Source organism: Bombus impatiens, unplaced genomic scaffold (genome assembly GCF_000188095.3).
Source record: "Bombus impatiens unplaced genomic scaffold, BIMP_2.2 scf_0259, whole genome shotgun sequence".
Lineage (NCBI taxonomy): Eukaryota > Metazoa > Arthropoda > Insecta > Hymenoptera > Apidae > Bombus > Bombus impatiens.
In genome coordinates this window covers 467,884-481,356 of record NT_176678.1, presented here as the reverse complement: position 1 = coordinate 481,356, position 13,473 = coordinate 467,884, and the positions used below count along the sequence as shown (strand labels likewise).

Here is a 13,473-nt window from a genome sequence, read left to right as displayed (position 1 = left end):
CCTGCCACTCCGACGGCTACCAGGAGTAGCTGCACGCGCGCACGAGGTGCCCAGCGCCTGGAGGAGGTCCAGGAAGACAGCCGGAGAAGCGGCTACCACTGCGGCCGGCACCGTGCCAACCGAGCTTTCACTCGTCAAACCGATCGATCGCGTAGTACCATCGAGACGAGCTTCTTATCGATAGACGACCGCCGACAGTTTTATCGGTTCGCGTTACCGAAACGACCTATCGTTTGGTGATATTCCCGTTGATTTCTCTTCGTCGAACCGATCGTTGCGTATAGAATAGTCGGCGACAAGATCGAACTTCTCTTTGCGAGAATATATTTGCTCCGATTATACCGGAAATATAGAAGGAAGAATGGCAGTTGGAAGATCGAAGAGGATGAGAAGAAGCGCGTGCACCGGACAAACAAGAAGATTCGATATCGAGTGTTGAGAGAGAAACGAGAGGATCGGATCGCCGAAGTTTCGGAGAGTGGCGCGCGCCAACGCTTTCGAGTTAGAACCTCGTGCTACTTGGTGTATCGTTGTTAAAGCACGAGAAAACTGTCTCCGTGTTACTCTGGATCGTCGTCGTATGCTTCGCCGAGCCAGATCGCGAAATACAGATTGAACGTACAAAAATTCTATATATCAGAGATCGAAGAAATCGGAAGGAGAAGTTGCAAGCACCGACGAGAGTATTCCGTTCGACGAAGGATCGAAGCGCGGAGAAACGATGAGCGTCGATCGCGGCAACGACGACGAAGCGAACGACTCGATAGCGTCTCTGTTCGAACATGACATTTAACCTACGTCCTACGGATAGATCGCGTTGATCGCCGATCATTAACGAGACAATCGACGCGTCGAGGTCTGACGGCGCGTGCAAACACAGGATCGAAGCGGAGAGAAACTCGTCGTGGCCTGTCATACGTCGTAGGTGTATCATTATAGAGTCTGGTTTCTCTTGACGCATTCGAACACTCGTGAAAGCGGAATCGCTTCCTGCGACGATAAGTGTCACGGAACATCGGTGTCTAAATTATGCCGAGAATCGTGGTTTCGCCGTGAATCAAAACGGAGATGGAAGATTGAAAGAGAACTTTCGCAACGACTTTTGACGCGAATACGATCGACTATTGGTGGCAACTCTGGTTCTTCCGGACGAGAAGAGGCGGTTCTTATTGAGGGAAAAATCAACAGGTACGTACATCGATTTTCGTTGTATTTTTAACAAAAGTTTTTACATCGATCGAACGTGGCAACGGATATTTTATACGAAGCTCTGGCTACAAAGTAAGAATTTAAACGTCGCTGGAACGTCGCTTGTTTCTTAACGATTTGATTTATAATATAACGAAGATACCGGAGATAGTCGGGGAGAATTGCTTTCGAATAATCGTGGACTGTAAATGGAATACCGTGCCGTTTATTTGATAAAGGTTACCTTTACTTCATGTTGATTTACGTAATTTATCAGAGTCTTTAGTTGTGGAATATTTTAACGAGTATGAAATTATTCGAGTAGATCCATTCATTTAGATAACCTCGATAATTTACCGAGTAACTCCTTTCCTATGTAATATCTTAAAATCCATTTTTGCGACTATTAATCGTTCATTAGGATCGTGCTGATTCATTTTAAAGTTAAAAAAAACAAAAAAAAAGTACGCGGTAACGTTGCCCCGCGGTGAAAGAAAAATTTCGCCTACGTTCAGAATTTTGATCCAAACCGAACGATTTAACCTCGTAGAATCGATCAGATTTGCCTCGTATACGTTTCGCACGAACCTCGATTCGAATATCTGTAATAACTGGCGCGGAAATAAACAACGAAACGTAGCTGTAAAAATCGACCCTTCCCCGTTCGCCGATTACGCTCGAATTTCCAAATTGTCTAACTACCGTTTTACCAAATTTCATAAATACGATCGATCAAATTCCAAAGGAACTTTCGAAAACAAGTAGAATTTCACACCCAAGGAAGATGCAAAGATCATTTTGCCGTTCAATTTCAGGTGCGATTAAGTGGAAAATAAAGCAAAAAGGAAAAGGAACACGTGCGACCGTAGTCGAAACACGTCCCTCTGATTCCTCCGATTCGGGGAACGAGGAATCTCCTCTTTCCACTGGCGGGTCTCGATAACCCGAAATGAAGGGTATCATCGTACGGCCGTATGCGTGTCAATGACATAACACGAAAATCAGCGGCGCTAATTACGCGATAACGATCCACCGTTAGGGGCCCCGGCACGGCGGAGAGGAACGACTCGTGTGCCGGTTCTTTCGATCGGCGAAAGAGGAAAGAAAGAAAACGCGAGCATGAACTGCCCGTGACTACGTCCAAACAAGGAAGCCCTTAACGTATTTGTGTGCGTGTGTATATAAATATATATATATATATACATAAGTTTATACGCGAGATAAAGACTAGATGTACCGTAGCTCGCAAAAGTATTCAAATACTCGTAGATATTTTTTACGGACATATTATACGCGTCGTACAGCGTAGTTAACGCAGATCGAATATTTTCCAGCATTTTCGTTTTATACGCAATTTTATTTTCCATTATAAATCCATTATTTCGATAAAAGTTTACCACTCTTACGCTATCGGGCGAGAGTTTAAAATCGCTACACGTTCCATGCAACGCGAGAATTTTGCAAAAATCAATTTGAAATTCCGCACGAGACTACATATATGGAACGAAAGGATATAATCGTTGATATTTATGACGCTAATTAACGATAGTATTCCGATAACGTAACATACTAGACAAAGCGGAATTTGTCAAACTTTTCCAATCGGTCTGACGTAAATGCTGTAACGTTATGTATATTTATAGACAGCGGTGTATACGCGGGTCCTTGTATGCGTGTACCCGGTCCTACGTGTATACATATACGTATAGAGATTTATTCGGTTTGGATATACGCGATAAATATTAAAGTTCCTTATAAAACACAAAGTTCTGCCGCTCTGCTTGGCCGGCGCAACCGGGGGCCTCTGACACGCCATTGCTTCATTTAAAATGCAAATTCGTCCGTGTGGCGTGAACCACAGCGGCCCGAATTATTCTAATTACCTCCCTCCAGTCCCCTGTCCGCCCTTTTTGCTCGTTGCTTCGCCGCGCTCTCGAAAGCTCACCAGGCTTCTTGGTGCTCGCCTTCGATATATTTCGAGGGAGAGAAAAAAAAAAAATCGAGATTCCGCTAAATTCGTGCTTGTGCTCAACGATAAGCGACAATTTTATGTCGGTTTTCCAGCTAACCTTGAGCGACGTGGCCCCGAAGATATTCTTTTTGCGTTTAATATTCGATGCAATTTTGTGGCATGCCAAACATCGTTGTACACCGTACAAATACCTTTATAAATAGCAAATTTAAAGGATAATGCCGGTCAATTACGTAAAAAGGCGATTTTTATCCAACAACCAATTTGTCGCAAATTGATAGGGATTTTTACGCGTTTGCGCGTATGATATATCGCTGACATTTTTAAGTAGAATACCAAAGTTCGTGCGTTCTTTCATGGTTGAACGGTACAGAGAGTTAGCGAGCGTTCGAATTCGGCCTCTCCAACTATCGGAATATGCGAATAATTAAGTCCGTATCAGCCCCGATTTGTATCGTTCGGTTATAAAAAACCGCGGAACCTTGGGTCAGACACGAGCCAAGTTATTTAACCGCATGGCACTTAACTTCAATTTGTACTTCGTATTTCGCACGACAGATGCGATTGACGGTACTTTTGTCGCGTGATACCTACGATACAGATTACGGTACTTATTTTAAGATCTATTAAATTCAAGCATCTTGCGGATGATCTAACGACGAGATCTAAATCGTTAAATCGTAGGAACGAACGTCACGCCCGTTTTTTCGAATTTCTCGCTTTCGTTAGGAAGCGAATTAAAGCTTTCGAATTTTGCATCGAAACCAGACCATCCATCTTGGAAAGGAAGTCGCGACACGAGCTTTTTACACGGAACCGCAACGCAAATAGAGAGGATGGGAAAGAAGGATAGTTGGAAAAAGGTGGCCAAAGGAAGAAGCTAGAGCAGGTAGAGCGGCCACGGTAGCCACGGCCAGTGGGTACGCAGAAACGTGTTAAAGTGTGCTAGAAACGAGCATAGATTATCGTGGGTAACGTGTTCACGATCCGAGCGAGATGTCGTGTGCATGTAGGCCTAATATATTCAGATTTTTATGGCTGGTGGCATATCGGAGATACGGCGGTCCACCCCCGTCCCCCTGTCACCCTCCTCCCACCCTGAACGCGGTGTAACGTTGGCTGTGTCGGGGCAAGCCTTCTCCACGTACCACTTAAAGCGGGGTAACCTAATGAATAAACAAAAACTAGATTTCGCTTAGGGCTTACACGTAAAAGCGTGACCTTACCGGCGATTTACCGCCTGCGGTTCTCAAATCGAACCTTTTCCACGGCTGGATAACCTGCAACGGAAGACGTAACAAGGGAAATAGATTTCTAACTTTCACGATGATTGGATGACATATTTGCGGCTCTTCGGGTTTTCATCGTGTTTTTAACGTCGGTACCTGTCGTTTCGTTTCCACGTTTCGCCAACGTTCCAGTTCGCTTTTTCTCGAGACCGATCTGAAAAAAGAATTTTATTTAGAACATGTACATCTCATTTGCGACTCTGTACATTTCGATTACGTTCCAACGAAATATTTATTGCATATTAAATCTGTAAAGTCGTAGACTCGCCGATAAAACTTTATAGCGTAGACTGTTTCAAGAAACGTTACATCTATACATCGTTCCCCTCTCTTTCTCGTTTCTCGAGTTATCGAACTAATCGGTCAATAACAATTGATTAATCGCGAATGGAATACCACGCCGACTCTAAAACATCGATCGCTGCTTCGAATTAACTTACAACCTCGTTATTGTTACGTTACATTTTGATCCGCACTGTATCTTCGTTTTTCAAAGGTTTCCCGTGTCGACGATACCATGGGAAGAAAAGATGCAGAGGTTCGAGTACTCGTTTCAGACGGATATTACGTTAGACGGTTACGTAGTTTGTCGCTTGGCAATCCCTTTGAAGAAATTTCTTCAGGTTCTCTTCATTGCTGGATCGTTATCGCGAGGGTTAGAGGGATTCGTTTTTACCTCGGTGACTCGATGCGAAACGACGCGGCGAAGGATTCTTCGCAAAGTTCTGTTCCTATTTATCGACGGAATGACGAAATATATTTATGCTCGTAACGATAACGAGTCGAAGTTTGACAAGATTCTTTCAACTTTTGTCGAGAATATATTAGACGATAGAGGGGGGGGGGAGGATTACGTTGATTCAAAATAAATGTTTCCAAGCGTACGATAGCTAAGCGAAAAATACGCGTACTATACTTTTCGAAAAGTGGAGCAGCGAAAGAGAAGACCGCGTGAATCGTGTTTGGAGCTCGATACTGTCTTATGCAGGCATCGATGTCACCGTAGTTACGTGTTGTTCCTCGGTTTTCGAGTCGTTATAATCGATTCCTGTGCGCTTAATTTTGTCCAATGTTTTACCGTTCGTGCGATACGCTATAACTCGCGGTTAATTCAATTTCAGACTAATCGAAAGATTACGAAGGAACGAAAATCTTAGACTCGCGAAGGAAACGTTGTAGAAAGCTACATGGAACGTTAAATACGTTGCTTGCTAAGGAAAATTCCATTTGCGAGGTCTCGCTCGTGCTGCCGATCAAAGACCTTGAATCAACATAAAGATAGTAACGGCGTTAAATCGATTTAGGTAGATTATCATTGACTTATTAAGAAGCATCTACAAATTTCTTTCGCGGTAACGACGGAACTTTGAGCGAGTTCGAGCAACGTTCGAGCAAGTATCGAAATCTCCTTATCGAAGTGAGATATTTGTTTCTCAAGAAGTAGTCGGTGAATTCCTTGAAACCCTTCAAATCTATTTACGAGTTAAAAGATCCTGCTCTAATACGCGTTACAAAGCGTTCGCGCGATAACCCGCATACCCAAAATCGGTAAATGAATTTATATTTCCGTAAATTCAAAGTCGAACAGGCCTCGTTAAGCCTTAAAATTCCACGGTACATCAGCCCTCCGAGTTTCGGCGTTTCCACAAATTTTTACACGCCCCTGGTCATCCTCTTTTTGTTCGAAGCATCCATCGAGCCTTTAGGCGCGAGTTTCGGCCAAGCCGCGTAATTGAAACATCGGTATCATAGCGTGGCCAAAAGAAATTCACGGCGGCCCCCTTGCGAACCGGGAGAAAAATTCAGCGTGTCGGAGTCCGAGAGCGTTCGGTTCGTACGTCACTTTTGCACGTACCGCGGGGCGAGCGAAGAGCAACGTCGAAGAAAGAAATAAAGCGGGAGGCGGGACACGTGTTCACGAGAGAGTAACGACGGCAAAACACGTGGCGCGCGAGAAATGCGGCGAACGATCCGCGTTGCCGGCCCTGTTTGATTTATAATAATCGTTCAATCCTCATTACCGAGATATTTTATTGTGGCGACCGCTGTTCGACGAGAAACTGGCCGCGCGGAATTTCCGATCATCCTTTCGAATCGAACGCAACTTCGCTGACGCCTACGAAAGAAAATTGCCAGTAATTTTCTTCCTATGTGGAACGAAGGAAGCGTTTTGTCTCGTAAATATCAAGCCTCGAAGATGGTTAGCGATAACGATAACGGCAAGGCAGCTTGTTTTTCGAGCGAAACGTTTCACTTTTTGAGGGAAAATGGATATCGCGGATCGTTGGTCGCACGACTCTTTGCGCCAACGTCGATATCGATTCATCGACTTCCGAATGCCTAGATTTTCGAATTCTTGCGATAACTATCGAATTGAAAAGAAACGAATCGATCCATATGCAGATACATATAGTTTGCGGCAGACTCGTTTCCTTTCAACTCGTGGCTACTAAGATTAAATCGGAATACATTTACGGATCTTCGAATTTAGCCTTCGATTTCCTACCGAGATTACAGCGAAGACACGTGAACTCTCTAACAAGACTCCGAACTTTGTATTCGGATACTCGACGGCTTGGCATAGTACAAACGAAACTTAAAAGGGCGCGTCCAAGACGCAAAATCGAATTCCGTCGTACGAATAATCGATTTTCTGCAAAATTTCAACCGCTCAGGTGTCTGTACCGCGAAAGTAAAAAGTATCTTTGCTGAAATATGAAAACTCGAGAGAGCGAAAACCCGTCCCGAAAGAAACAGGCTTTGAGATAAAAAACGAAAACCCTCGTCGATGACGGTTTCGCGATGAAAGTCGATCTAATTAAATTAATACGCGTCGTTGTACATCCTGCTTCCGAATCGTGCTCGTATCTTCGGACGAATAAAGGGGCAACCGCTGCTTTAACGAGTAACGCTTGACACCTTGAAATCACTTCGTGATGGAATTTGGTATCCGCGAACTTTACAAACACCATATACGTAGAATCGAGTTTTTCCACGGCGATCGTCGACGCCGTAATAACTTTGCACCGTCGATTTTCCAGGTCTTTGCGCGGACGCGGGGCAAAAATGTTCAGCTTGTTTTCTTGCGAGACACCGACTCGAATACGACATTCCCGATTTCTTGCGGATCTCGAAATTTCGCTGATACGCGACACGATTCTCACGTTCATTTTTCTCCTCGATGTTCCATATATTTTAAATCCAGGAGATACGAATCTTATCGACAATAAATCGATTCGTAGCAGACGTCCGAGTAAAGCCATCTTGGATCGCGTTGCCGTTTAAAATAATAAAATGCGAAGAAAGCTGTCTGAAATTCAGCTAGGCTTGTTTGCCCGATTATTCTCGGCTGTGACGCTTTCGACGATACTTTTTCGCGCGTGTAAATTATCTCGCGACCGGTCGATCAGCTTCTCCGAACGAGCGACGAAGAATCGTGGCAAAATTTATAACGGAAACGAGGAAGAAGAAGACGAAACGGGGGGAAGAAGAAAAAGAAGAGGAATAATTTCGTCGATAGCGCGACCGTGCAGCCGCGTAACGTGTAATAGTTACATCAGATTAGGGGAGCGAGCGTGTAAGCAGGCTTAATGCGTGGGTAGCCATCGAGTGACCGGGGTGAGCTCGGTACTCGTTGCACATAGCCGAGAATACACCTGAAACCGTGCTCTCTACTCGCTTCACAAACACAACCGTGTTGGCCATTTGCTCCGCTGGCGGGGACCTCGACACGAACGAGGCGAGGGTAACGACGAGAAAGCAAAGGGCGGCGGGGGTAGCGGGTGCTTTGGTAATCGCGCATTAATTTGCATCACAAAGTACACGCCACCCGCCACGCTACGCACGCATTCCACGTAGTTTTCCGCTACCGTTCGATCTCTTTAGAGTTCTCAAGCCGTCGCGGTCGCCACCGACACACCCACCGGTTTCCTCTCCTTTCCACATCCAAGAACTGTCTACGTACTTCTTTCGATCAAGTATCTACGCGTTAACGTGATTATCGATATGCGCTGTTGGGCGACCTTCGAACGTGGAACGGAATCGCGAGGTTCGGTCGAACCCCACGCTTTCGAAGATCTAGCGAGAATTCGTTTCGTATCGAGAAGAAGATCGCGCGTTGTTTCGTGGAAGAAGAAAGGCAGACTTTCCACTACGAACGAGAGAATATCGGATAATTTTTTTGTAAATCTTGACGGAACTTGTCTCGTACCGCGTTGCAGAGTTGCTGCATCTTTATTCCAAGGAAAAAAGAATCGCTTTTATGGATTTTAGCGGTTCTTGCGTGTCGCGAAAGAACTACTCCGCCTTTACTCGCGATCGAAGGAGAAGAGAAACTTTTATAAATTATCGCGTCTTGTTCGTTATGCCATTTCAAAAGTATTGTATTTCGTTTTAGACGTTTCGGACGCTTATGATTCCGTAATCAGTACTTTGGCGGAAATAGGAAGTACAGGGCGGAACGGTGGTTCGCTCGTCCAAAATACTTGACGAAACAGGAAAAAAGTATCCCGTGACCAGGAAATAACGATTAACGATAGTTATACCTATATAACGTTTCTGCCGCTGCTTATTTCGACGAAAATTGCTACTGTAGGACAAGCGGAGAATTGGAATCAGCGAAACGAGTTAATGCCGGTTGACGTGACTCGTGATTTGCGATCGAGTGTGTCTAATAATAAACGGTGCTTAGAATATTTTCGCAAACCTACTCGTTACGATTCCACGATAAAAAATCGTTCGTATTCGATATGTTTCGATATTCGATATCGAATGTTTCTTTATATTACCTAACAATCCTCGACCATGTACAATCATCTTGAATTTTCCTAATATAGAAATTTCGAATACGAATTTTTCGTTGTAATAATTCCGGCAGAAATAAAAAAAGAACAAACCAGATCCTCTTTTCTCGACCTCCAACGAACGCGATTTAGTTACAAGCTACGTCCGCGTCAATCCCTAAAACAAGACGCCGATAAGCGACGTAAATCGTTTCTTAAACGTTACGTTAAAATTAAATCGACAGAGATTGTTCGGGAGACTCTGCCCGGTCAAATTACAGCTGCCTTTACGCGCGTTTGTCGCCGGGTGGCAAAATCGTCGATACGCGCGCCGATCGCGAATAATCGACCTGGGCTCGGTTTCACCCGCGATTACGTTATTTTCACGGAATGAGAGTCACGGTACCGGCAGGCGATAATATTTTGCCGCGTGGTACGGTTGCATATTTAAGGGTTGCCGTGTCAAGCGTCAAGCGCGCCCTTTGAATACATTTAAATTCATTAACAGTAAAGGCTATGTTCCCGTAAACTGCGGCGCACACATGCGAGGCCCTCTCTCAACACACGTACGAAATATGGTCATCGTTATGCCATAAAACGGACGAACCCAACGCTCGAAATAATTGCGTGCGCTAAAGAATCGACCGATGATTGCGAATGATCTACATTCGTTAATGAACCGTTCTCGTTTCTGTTCCAGACTATCGCGGAAATCCTTGGATCAATATGCCGCATACAGGTGAGTTCTATTACGCTCCTACGTTTACTACCATATATTTCCCCTCCTTTTTAATATGCCAAACAGATCGTATTTAATCGAGTTTTGCAATTCGTCGTGAAATTCGTAAATTTTCATTTTCCAAAACGCCTAACGATCGTATCGTGTTCTTCCGTGATTATACGATATCATAACGTATTTAAATCGAAGGCTATACGCGTTTATCTCCTAGTAGCGTCTTCGAAGCTCGATGCAGGTTTATTCTTTCTTCTATGAGAGTATTTGCATATACACGACAATATGGGGAATTGTATTTGTAGCAATTACCATACAGAGCTTTCTAGCTTATACGGTTAACGTTTCCGGACAGTGTAGCTAGCAGTCTTTTAAGGAAAAAAGATACGAAGGAAATTGCAATCTCGTTCTTTGCAAGTTTTCCATCGATTCAACTCCTTCCGCCATGTTCAATTTCTATTTCCATTTCTGCTTGGAATTTGCAGGTTTCTAGTATTATGTATCTATCGTAGCGTATATATAGCTATCTTGGAAATTATCCGTCGTTTTCTTCAGCTTCGTTAGCCCTTGGTTCTATCGCTGGTACCTCGAATTTTACTTTTATTCTCATTGCCCGTCCTCCTTCTGATATTCTTGCGCTAACTTTATTTATTGCTACATCTGTTTTTTGACGCCCTTGTACCACTTTTTATAATTACTAAAATTACTTGCCCGTTGTCCTTGCGCTGTTTTATTGTTGCTAAAATTTCTTTTTTCGCGTCCTTACACTGTGATTTCGTTTTCTTTTTTTTTCTTTTTTGCTTTATCCGCTTCTTCGTTGTCCTTGCAGCGCTTTTTTATCGTCGCAATTTATTCTTCGAAGTAATTAACGTAACTCCTTTTTCAACATGATCTTGTTCAACGACGACTCTTTCGTATCTCGCGCAAACTTAAAACGCCTCTCAGCGATAGAAAAACGGAATAAAAGGACGAAACATGCTTGGAAATTGACGAAATTTTTCTCAAAAAATAACCCTCCTCCACTGTCGTCGCGCATAGCTATATACGCATAACGCGAAGCGACAGAAATTCAGATTCGGCGAACAACGAACGCCAGCTTCGAATCAGCCATCGACCAAACGAGTCTTGGCAAAACCGACGTATTAGCAACGCTGATACAGCGCTATGAATATCGGCTGTTTCAGATTTATACGATGACATTTATGCCAGCCTCTCGTTATCTTTTCTCGGACATTTATTACGAGGTCAGCTACCGTCGGCGAGATCAGAAGACGAGTCGTTCGCTGGTCAAAATTAAAATCTCTCCTTTCTTATTCTCTTTGCGCGTGCACGCGCGCTCGCGTCCTTTCTTTCGCGCTCGCTCCTTCTTTCTTCTTCTGCTGCTCCTCCTCGATTCCTTCCACGAGAGATCGGACGCTCGAGGCGTCGGCTAAATTACGATTTAGAAGCCAGTTTGACAGTAATTAACGAAGAATTTTATACGGCGAATCGAGAGGCGAGATCTATAGACCTGTTATTAAACGAGTTTAATTATATCGCACTGTCTGCCGTGCTTTTTGCCTCTCGGGTTCCACTCGCCGTCGTCCCTTCTCCTCGTTTCCCTCGTTCAACGTTTAAGTAGATTATTAACACGACTTGTAAGACTTCTAAACAAGCTGCGGTATCGAGATTGCAGTTGAAACGAAGGGAGGATTGCTTTTTTTTTATTCCTTTTAACGATTTAGCTATCATCGACGCATACGTTGTATCGCCTTAATTACTCGAGCAATTAAACGGTTAAGTATCCGAACTGAGACTTTATTCGATCGAGGCAGAATGATTTACGATTGATCGGAGATCTTCGCGTCAAAAAGTGCCTGCGACATTAGCGATCGATATAATTAGAACGCGTGGTAGAACGGTGGCGTAGGTAGAGCAGAATAGGACTTTAAAAATGCGACTCTTTTCGAAATGCGAAAAATTCTTTTATTTTAGAGATTTGATAATTCAAGAATTCCCCTTAATTTTAACATTCGTCTCTTTCATCTCGTATTCCGTTGAATACGATTAAAGGAATGAAACTTAAATGGAAACTCGTTTCGTTTGTTACATAAGTATCGTAACTTTTGCGCATTCTGAACACTTTCGCCCATGTAAATCCGTAAATCCATAAATATCTACTTATCCACTTGTCGCGATTTATTTCCAAAAATGTATATATCGTAACCTATGTTCAACGGATATAATGCCAAGCAGCCACACAGAGCGCCGAATACCTAAGAAATTTTTCATCGTAAAATCGATGATCCAATCGTAAGATCATCCTCGTCCTCGTTCAACCCTCGGCATCTTCGTATAAACGCTTTACGTATTAGCCAAAGAGTCGGGTCAAAATCTTATCAGCCATTAACCAGCCGATTAGCTGTTAACGCAGCTTTAAAGAGAGCCATACGAAGGGTGTAAGTATCGCTCGTACATTTCAATTACGAATACATGCGATTTAGGATCGACTGCAGAGCGAAAAAGAGAGATCATCGCATCGCGTGTCCCTCGTGCGCGAAGAAGAGGGAAAGATGGAGAAGGAAGGAGAGAAAAAATCTGTTAGCGTAGATGGATCGTGATTACAGGTAGGGCAGGTGTATAGTTTGGTTAGGGCCTAAATGGCAAACGCGATACCGATCGACGCGCTTGCCCGCATTAGTTCGCTAATTCTAAGCTAACCGTTATTACGTATCCGAAGATATAATCCTTCTTCGCTCTTCTATGCTCGCCAGCCGTCGCATAAATATCTTTCTACCCCCGCTAGTTTATGGCCTACACGGTGTTACGCGTCGGTATGCATCGACACGCTGTTTCGCATATCTTTTTTTATCTCGATCATCTTCTTCTTCCTCCTCCTTTCTCTCTTACGATTAGTCCCGCTTCCTTCTTTCCCCGGTCTTATCGACCGTCTTCGATCCCGTGCCCGAGATTTTCCTCCTCGACCGCTACACGCGGCAATTAAACTTACACGTACGGCGATTCACCATGATCGAACTTGGTTCAAGCTCGCGCGCTCTCCTTTTTCTTCATTTTCTAACAAAACGCGAAAGATCGGTTTCCCGCGATCTTCCGAGAAAAGCTTCTTTTTAGTCGGTTCATCGAACTTTTTCAGCTGTTTGCGTCACAAGTTACCGATTATACGTTCGATCGTTATTAGCTAATTAAAAAACGATCGTTCCCCATTGACGGCGAAGTTTTACGCAAATTCATACTTCCGACGGTACGATTAAGAGAATGAAATCTACGCGGAAAATGATTTTCCATCGAGTTACAATGCTCGATGCAAAAGACGAAGTAGGAACCGTGGATATTTTGTATGTTTTATTCGCAGTCCGATCGTCGTATATATTACAGCGACGATTAATTATAACAGCCTCTTAAGTAGCTACTTAGAAGGAAGGTCGTAAATCAAGAGATTAAAAAACAAGTATCTAAAACAATCACTCGACGGGACTCGTTTCTCCCTGTACAAAAAAAAAAAAAAAAAAA

The 13,473-nt window shown here is 43.7% G+C and overlaps 1 protein-coding gene across 1 annotated transcript in view; it reads left to right on the top strand.

The window, feature by feature from the left end:
* Positions 1-622: 622 nt before the first annotated feature.
* LOC100744058 (paired box pox-neuro protein) overlaps positions 623-13,473 on the top strand; it is a 32,979-nt gene continuing 20,128 nt past the window's right edge. The window contains exons 1-2 of the mRNA XM_003488648.4: positions 623-1,188; positions 9,931-9,969. Coding sequence (XP_003488696.1) covers positions 9,957-9,969 — 13 coding nt within the window. The 5' untranslated portion in view covers positions 623-1,188; positions 9,931-9,956. The remainder of the gene's footprint in view (positions 1,189-9,930; positions 9,970-13,473) is intronic.